Consider the following 8,688-nt stretch of genomic DNA (forward strand, 5'->3'; position numbering starts at 1 on the left):
TTTTGAAGGCCACTCCCGCGGCATATGGAGGTTCCCAGGCTAGGGGTCGAATCGGAGCTGTAGCCACCGGCCTACGCCAGAGCCACAGCAACGCGGGATCCGAGCCGCGTCTGCAACCTACACCACAGCTCACGGCAACGCCGGATCGTTAACCCACTGAGCAAGGGCAGGGACCGAACCCGCAACCTCATGGTTCCTAGTCGGATTCGTTAACCACTGCGCCATGACGGGAACTCCGAGAAGGAATATTTTCCAAACTGAAAGTGGGCCAGGCTTTCCCTGAAAATTGCAAAAAGTTTAAGGATGGTCCACTGGCTTGAGTGACCTCTCTCTTGGGGCCCTTGGCGTGTGGCTTTGTGCAGGGTAGGCCAGTGGGGGTGGGGTGGGGTGTGTGTGTGTGTGTGTGTGTGTGTGTGTGTGTGTGTGCTGTGCCAAAGCTGAGCTGTGTATTCTGCTGGGATTCTAACAGATCTGGGCCCATCTGGGGTCCTGATCAGGTGTGGCACCATGAGGCAGACTGTGGAGCCACCTGGGTGAGCCTCATCCTGATAGAAGTTGGTTGAAGCCTGAGAAGAGCTGGGTTTTGGGAGCAATCTGAGAGAGTTCTGTGGCTGTCTAGGGTCAGCCCCCTGGGCTCCTGAGTGGGGCCTGAGCGGAAGGCAGGAAGCTGTCTCAGGCTGAGACACCAAGACAGGGATTAGAGGGCAAGTAGTTTATTTGGGAGGTGACCCCATGGCGCCCAGCAGGGAAAGGGGGGGCTTAAGACAGAGAAAGACAGGCAGCTGAGAAAGGGCCACTGAACGGGTTTGCCCTGGAGGCAGCTGAGGCTGAATCCTTTGGGAGAGGGTGTGGAACGGGCCTCGAGTTGTCCCGCCTCCGGGGGCTTTATCCTCCAAGTAAACTCCACTGCTTGGAGTTCCTGTCGTGGCTCAGCGGTTAACAAACCCCACTAGGATCCATGAGAATGTGGATTCCATCCCTGGCCTCACTCGGTGGGTTAAGGATCCAGTGCTGCCGTCAACTGTGATATAGGTCATAGACATGACTCGGTTCTGGCATTGCTAGGACTGGACTTCTAGCTGGGAAGCTCCATATGCTGTGGGTGTGGCCCTAAAAAAAAAAAAAAAAAAAAAAGACTCCATCTCTGGCTGAGGGATGTTCTGGGAGGACCAACATCGGACACCCAGCCTGCCTTGAGGCCTCAGGGGCAGCCTCCAGCAGCAGGGAGCAGCAGGCAGTGGAAGAGCCGGTGCTGGGGAACACAGGCCAGGCTCTGAGAGCATCTGCAGCAGTGAACAATACACATGCCAGGACCTGCACGTGGGAGGTTGCTCTAAGATCAGCTGGGTGAGGGTTTTGTTGTTGCTGTGGCTGCCGTCAGGGCTCTACCAGCCTCTAACCAGTGTTAGCTGTGCCTCCGGTGGAGGGTGATACGTCTGTGTCTGCTCCATCCTCAGCTTTAGACTTCCATTTGGTCTTGGAGATGGTCTCTGGACACCTGCTCCCTGCAGTGTAGACATCCGTTGCTTGTTATTTGCTAGCCTAGCAGCAGGGGCAATGGGGTTCTCTTTGGTTGCATCCAGCCTTCGTTGGGACCTGGACCTGGGGGCGGGGTTTTCTCAGTAGCAGCCCCAACCCCCGTCCCACCCTAGCAGTGGATGTGTCCACATTGTCTGGGGTGGGAAAAGTTTAACACCCCAGCTTCGGGGGTAGAGGTTTGTTCTCTTTTTCTTTTCCTTCTAAATTTTTATTTTGTGTATGTGTGTGTGTGTGGACGTTCCTAGGCTAGGGATTGAACCGGAGTGGCCATGCTGAATCCTTAACCTCTGGGCCACCAGGGAACTCCTCTTTCCCATCTAAAATGATCTTCACCACAGAGTTCCCTGGTGACTCAGTGGGTTAAGGATCTGGCATTGTCACTGCAGCTGCACAGGTTCAGTCCCTGGCCCAGGAACTTCCACATGCCGCAGACATGACCAAAAAATAAAATGATCTACATCTGTGCTCTATGGGCTACAGCGTTTACTGCCCTCCCCCAGCAACATCAGGTTTTTGTTCCCCAGGGGATCCCGGCAGGTGGGGAGGCTGGAGCTCCCCTCTGCCCTCCAGCCGTTCCAGAGAGCACCCAGTGAGTCTTTTGAGAAGAACCTGCAGGTTGGTCTGAAACACCCAACCTTTCGATGGTAGCTTCCCAGCTTCCCTTGCAACTCCTGCTTTCCTGTCTTGTCCATTGGCACGAAATCTCTTTTCCCAACCCCTCACCTTCAATCTCTATGTGTCCTTTGCCCTAAGGTGAGTTTCTTGTAGGCAGCAGATTGAAGGTTTTTGCTTTTTTATCCAATCTGTCACTCTGGGTCTTTTGATTAGAGCGTTTAGTCCAATGACATTTCTTTTTTTTTTTTTTTTTTTGTCTTTTTGTCTTTTCTAGGGCCAATGCCGCGGCATATGGAGGTTCCCAGGCTAGGGGTCTCATCAGAGCTGTAGCCACTGGCCTATGCCAGAGCCACAGCAACACAGGATCTCAGCCGCATCTATGACCTAGACCACAGCTCATGGCAACGCCAGATCCTTAACCCACTGAGCAAGGCCAAGGATCGAACTCACAATCTCATGGTTCCTAGTCGGATTCGTTAACCACTGAGCCATGACGGGAACTCCTAAGGTGATTATTGATAGATGTTTATTTATTGCCATTTCTCTGCACTCACGCTAGCCCATCAATCAAAGGCTTTTAGCTGAACTTGTCCCTGCCTGCACCGGCCCCAACTCCCTCCAGAGCTCGGCCCCTGGTGGCTCAGTGCTCTCCTTCGAGGTACCTGACTTTCCTGAGAGTTCAGGCCATCTGGAGGCCCTGCCACTTCAGCTCTCTTAAGGGTTCAAGGAAAGCCACGCTTTTTCAAGGAAAGAATGCCAGTTCCCTTTTGATTTTCCAGACACAGTGCAGTGACCATTCCTGATTCCATCTCCCCTGGGGTGCCCAGAGCCCCTGGCTTACTCTCCTGTCCTTGTCCTGGTGGTTTGCTTGTCAGCCTGCCCACTGCACTTTGAGCAAGGCTGGTGTCCTGCCCACCCCTGAATGGGTAGTGCCCACTAATGAGGATGGGCAAAGGGCTCTGGGGTCTGTGGCTCGTTACACATCCTGTCTCCGCTTCACCTCCGCCTCGCTGGGAACCTCTGTCAACCCCATCATCGAGGGAGGGGTTAACCGAGACCCACTGATGGCCCCCAGGTCTACTGCCCATCCCTGTAAGACGAGGACCAACCCACGCCTCCTGCCTAGGGGTTCTTTGCTTGCTCAGCCTGCCACCTCGCTCTGCCCCCAGACACCAGGCAGGCTGGGCGATGGAGAGAATAGGAAACTGCCAACTCACAAGCCCGGGGCAGCCAGGAACAAAGACAGGGAGGTGCGGCTGCAGGTGACCTTTATTTCTCAAGCTTCTCCGACTTGTGGGGGGGGTTGGGAGGTTCAGCTTGGGATACATCTTCTCCTGGCTGGCCGCCTTCAGCCCTGGGTTCAGCCGGGGGAGGGGAAGGAGGTACCTTTTTTGTACCTCCAAGCCAAGCCCCAAAAGCTGATCCCACGGAGCCCAGGAGGATGTTGGATGATGTGGAGAGTCCAGCTGCCCCTGGGCGAGAGTCAGAGAATAAGCACAGAGGAAGGTGCCGAGGCCGGGGCCCCTCCGCAGCCCCAAGGCCCAGAGATCCCACCTCTAGGTCCTGAAACCCCCAAGGCCCTGCTCTGCAGGCGGCTGAGGGACAGGAGGAGAGAGTGAATTCATGGGAGGTGAGAGTCAGCCACAGACTTCAAGAGCTCCAAGTCCCACGGAGGCCCAGAGACAGGAGGGCCACGCAGGTGTCTGCCATGGGTAGGGCTGGACCCAGAGCCCAGCCATCACATGCCCTGGCTCCTTCCCTTCTTCTCTTTCCCAGGACCCCCTCACCCCTCCAACTCTCCCCGCAAATCTCGCTCTAGAGTCAGGAAGGAGGGCGCGGGGAGCCAGAGACCAGCGATGCTGAGGACCCCGCTGCTGGAAGGAGCAGACACCCTCCCTCAGACTTGGACTCTGGGCTGCTCTGACCCTTCACCCCCTCCCCCTGCCCCTCGTCCTGTTCAGACACTTACCCACGGACTGGAGAGTCGCCACCAGGCTGCCGGCTGCGACGCCGCCCCCGTTGGCGACGGCGGCCGCTGACATCATCTTGGCCGCTAAGGAGGAGGCCGCGATCCCTGCCCCGGTGAAGCCCAGGGCTCCCAGCACCACGGGCACAGCCCCCACGGCCAGGGCTGTAGGGGGAGAGGAGCTGGCTCGGGGCGTGGGCTCGGGAGTGAACCCCGGTTGGGAATTCGTTGACAGAGTCTGGGGACTCTGCTCCGAGCAACCTGAGACAGCCCCTTGGAGGGGCTCCCAAGGTAGAGAACAAAAGTGGGGGGGGGGTGGACCCAGCTGCGGAAGTAGGTTGGGGGGGGCCCGGTTGGGTCTCTAGCTCGCTGAGTGACAGTGGGGGAGTCATTACCCCTCCCTGGGCTTCAGGTGTGTGCGTGTGGGGGAGAAATCAACCACCCCCGATTTCGGCAGCAAACCCGGTTTCGAATGAAATCTCTACATGCCTATGACACCCGAGGGCCAGAGGAGCAGCTAGGTCGGGGGGTGCCGGAGGCCTTTTCCAGGGGAGCACCGCTCTCTGCCCCCGAGGTCCCCCCCCCCCCCCCGCGGCTCTGGGAGCGGAGGGAGGCCAACGAGCCAGCACTCGCCACTCCGGCAGGGCCACCTCTCTAAGGTCTCCCACCCATCCCGGGGCCGGGGGCAGGTGCAGGCTTGGAAATCCAGCGAGATCACCTCCTCCGATGGCTGCTGCAGCTGCCCGTTCTTGAGAGACACAGAGAAAGAGGCACCGAGAGGGTGCGTGCGTTAGTCGGCTGAGAGAGCGAGGGAAAGAAGCGAGTCTTTGTTCCTTCTTGGGTTGGGGTCTAGCAGGCCCGCCCCCTCCCCCGGCCTCCAGGCTGACGGGGAAGCAAGACTCACTCATCATGGGGACCCTCTTCTCGCCGCAGCTCAGCTCCGGAAATGACTACGGTCCAGGAGGTGATCTTATTTCCCCGAGAACCAATGGGGACGCGGCCGGCCCCTCGCAGCGCCTCGGCCCAAGGAAAACGCAGGGACCCAAGTGCAGTGTCCGCCCCCCGCCCCAGCCTCCCCACCCCCTTCCCTCCTACTTGCCTGTCTGCTCGCCAGCCCCCTACCCCCGTCCCGCCCACACTCGCCGGTCCCCCACCTTCACCCCACCCATCCATCTCCCCGCGCACGCCCGGCACCTGTCGGCCCCTGCCCACTGGTGGTACCCCCCCCCCACGGTGAGTTTCTCTTCTTAGTGTTCTGCCAGAGGGAAAAGAGCCCTAAAACGCCTGAAAACCATTGCAACTGGGCGGTGCTTCCAAGCTGTAGCATTTTCCCCCAAGACAGAAGAGTTGATCACAGCAAAAACGAAACGAAACAAAACAAAACAACAAAAAAACCTAAACAAAACCTAAGGCGAGAAACATTTCATTTCACCTCCAGAGGGAGATGCTGATAGATTTGGGCGCATTTCCTTCCTGTCTGTCTCCTTGGACCACCCCATCTCTGTCACTCGCTGAGTATGGCATGTCGCCTCTAAGCGCCACGCCCGCGGTACACCTGGCAAACGAATCATTTTGTTTAACTGCCATTTGCATTTCCCCAGGCTGCTTAATAGTCTTCAGGATTTTTTTTTTAAGGTTAAATTTATGGAGACACAACTTACCCAGAGTAAAATTCAACTTTTTAGTGTCATGTCTGTGTGTTCGTGTTAGGGCAAGTGCGTGTTCCCCACGCGCAGGGAGGCCAAACAAACTGAATCGTGGGAGCCTGGAGCAGAGAAAGGCCTGTTGCAGGCCATGCAAGACTTGTGCCCCTAAAAGAGCCTGAACTCCCTGAACCAAACCTGAAAAACGTCGTTTAAAGCCGGGTGGGGTGGGGGTGGGGGGTCACAGGGCAAGGGATCCACTCGTACAAAGTTCTGATGGGTTGGTGGTGAGGTCACAGGGCCGGGTGGCAGGGGTTAACATTGTCAAGCCTGGGCACCAGTAGGTCTCACGCTCAAGGTCATCAAGAAGTTAATTTCTTCTGTTTGGTGATGGTTTTAGTGTCTGTAAAACAATTCAGGAAACATGCATCAGATCCTATTTATTATCTAGGTACTTCAGAGAGGAGTTACAACAGAAGATGCGGGGGTGGGAGGGCTGCCCCAGGAAGGTCCCTAAGGGTCCTGCTCAGTTCCATTTGGACAGTTTTACGGTTGTGGAGATGCAGGCTCAGCTACAGGGCATTTTCATCACCCACCTCCCCACCCCCAGATTCCCCCACTCCTTTGTAGTCAGCCCCTTCCCAGCCCCATCCCCTGGCCACCTGCAGTCTGTTTTCTGTCCCTACATGTGCCTTTTTTCAGACTTTCAACAGGTTTCTTACTTGTCATCCAACATTCTTTCCTGGGGATAAACTATGATTCAATGTATCAGCCCCCCCTTTTTTAGGGTGTTGTCTTTTTTTTGTTTTGTTTTTAGGGCTGCACCTGTGGCATATGGAGGTTCCCAGGCTGAGGGTCAGATTGGAGCTGCAGCTGCCAGCCTACACCACAGCCACAGCAATGCCAGATCCAAGCCTCGTATGCAAACTCCACCACAGCGTGCGGCAACTTGGGATCTTTAACCCACTGAGCAAGGCCTGAGATCAAACCTGAATCCTTACTGACACTGTGTCGGGTTCTTAACCGCTGAGCCACAATGGGAACTCCTGTTTTTAAGGATTTAAATTTTTTCTAATTTTTGCTCTATAAGGTATCCTGGCTTGAAGTGCTTATGTCATGGTGCACAAGTATTTTTGGGTGATGTAATCCTAGAGGAGGGATTGCTGGGTCAGAAATGCTACCTTTTTTAATGGCACTTGATACTTTATTGTTAGATTGTCCTCCAAAAATATTGTATCAGTTTACAATTGTATCAGTTTATTGTATTAGCTTTACAAAGTATGAGGATATATTTTTCTCTACTCCCAACCATCAATAAGCTTTGTCATTAAACAAACAAACAAAAAACACCTTTGCTGATGAAAGTGAAAACTGATAACATCTTAATTTATGTTTCTTTTTTACTGCTAGTCAGGTTAACCTATTCTTAAGTCATTTAGGCTTGTGTAGTCTTGTTTTGGGAATTATCTTCTTGTATTCCATTGAAGTGTTACCTTTTCCCCTTATAGATACACAGGAATTTATTTATATTAACTGTCTTAATCATGTCTCATAGATGTTGCAAACTTTTGTTTCCAGTTCATAACTTTTTTTTTTTTTTTTGAGGGAGAGGAAGGGAGTGGTGGGATGGAATTTGTAACACAGAACAGTTTATAATTTTTATACAAATTGGGAGATATTCCACTTTATTATTTTTGTCTTTGTGTGCCTGAAAAGGCTATTCCTCCTACTGTTAGATACCTCATCATCTGTATTTTTTGGGGGGGGGGTTCTTCTGGGGTTTTGATTTTTATAATTAACTTTTTAATCCATCTCGAATTTAGTTTGGTGCATATGAGGGTGCTTTGCATATCTATGTATGTCTTAGCCAACCAGCTCATAAATAGACACCATTTATTATGTTCCAACACCATTTATTAACTCATCCTCCATTTCCTCTTTGATTTGAAATTCCAAACTTATAGTCAAAATTCAGGAAGTTCTCTTGTGGTGTAGCAGGTCAGGGGTCGAGCACTGTCACTGCAGCAGATTGGGTCCCTGCTGTGACACAGTTTTGATCCCTGACCCAGGGAATGTTCACATGCTGTGGATGCAGCCAAAAAAAAAAAAAACCACCCACACAAAATTCATATGCCAGTATACCTGTTTGGGAATGTTCTCTTCTGTTCCAATGAGCGATCCTTTCTGGCAACAGTGTCACACTGTTTTAATGTTTATAAATTTGATATTTGATTTAATACCTGTGCTTGTTTTCATTTAGATTTAAAAAAATCTTCTGGTTCATCCTACCTGTTCATTCTCCAGATGAAATTAACCAATGTGTTTTTCAATTTCAAATAAATTCTTTGCTATTTTGATTGAAACCAAGCTAGATTTTGAAATAAATATCCAGGGAGAAATATCTTTAAAGGGTAATTTTTTTTTACTCCACGAACATGATAAGTCTTTCTACTTATTTTTTTTTTCATATCCCTTGGTGACATTTTGTAGTTGTCTTTGTACCAGAATGACCTATTTTTAAAGAAAGTTTTAGATTTAAGGAAAAATTGCAAAGATAGTACAGAGAGTTCAAACATACCCTGCGCCCAATTTCTCTTTTTATTAACATCTCATCAAAGTAGGGTACTCGTTGCAATTAATGAACCAGTGTTGGCACTTTACTGTCAAGGTCATACTTTATTCAGATTTCCTTGGTTTTAACCTAATATCCTTCTGTTCCAAGATCCCTTCCAGGATATCACATGACATTTCGTCATCATGCCTACTTAGGTACATCTTGGCTGTGACAATTTCTCATACTTTCCTTATTTTGATGACCTTAATAGTTTTGAGGCATACTGGTCAGGTATTTTGGAAAGTGTTCCTTCACTGGGATTTGTCTGAATGGTCCCCTTGTGATTAGCTGAAAGTTTAGGAGGAGGAAGG

At 51.7% G+C, this 8,688-nt stretch overlaps 1 protein-coding gene across 1 annotated transcript; it reads right to left on the reverse strand.

The window, feature by feature from the left end:
* Positions 1 to 3,405: 3,405 nt before the first annotated feature.
* Positions 3,406 to 5,068, reverse strand: IFI27L2 (interferon alpha inducible protein 27 like 2). The gene is made up of 4 exons (XM_005666412.4): positions 5,025 to 5,068; positions 4,839 to 4,868; positions 4,124 to 4,285; positions 3,406 to 3,626 (listed from the first exon to the last, which is right to left on the reverse strand). Exons 1-4 carry the CDS (start codon positions 5,029 to 5,031, stop codon positions 3,424 to 3,426), a joined length of 402 nt encoding a protein of 133 aa, XP_005666469.3. The 5' UTR covers positions 5,032 to 5,068; the 3' UTR covers positions 3,406 to 3,423.
* Positions 5,069 to 8,688: the final 3,620 nt, after the last annotated feature.

The sequence above is a fragment of the Sus scrofa genome, chromosome 7, assembly GCF_054392235.1.
Source record: "Sus scrofa isolate SSC_HxYL_T2T_F1_AM1 chromosome 7, Sscrofa_HxYL_maternal_Yorkshire_Landrace_v2.0, whole genome shotgun sequence".
Lineage (NCBI taxonomy): Eukaryota > Metazoa > Chordata > Mammalia > Artiodactyla > Suidae > Sus > Sus scrofa.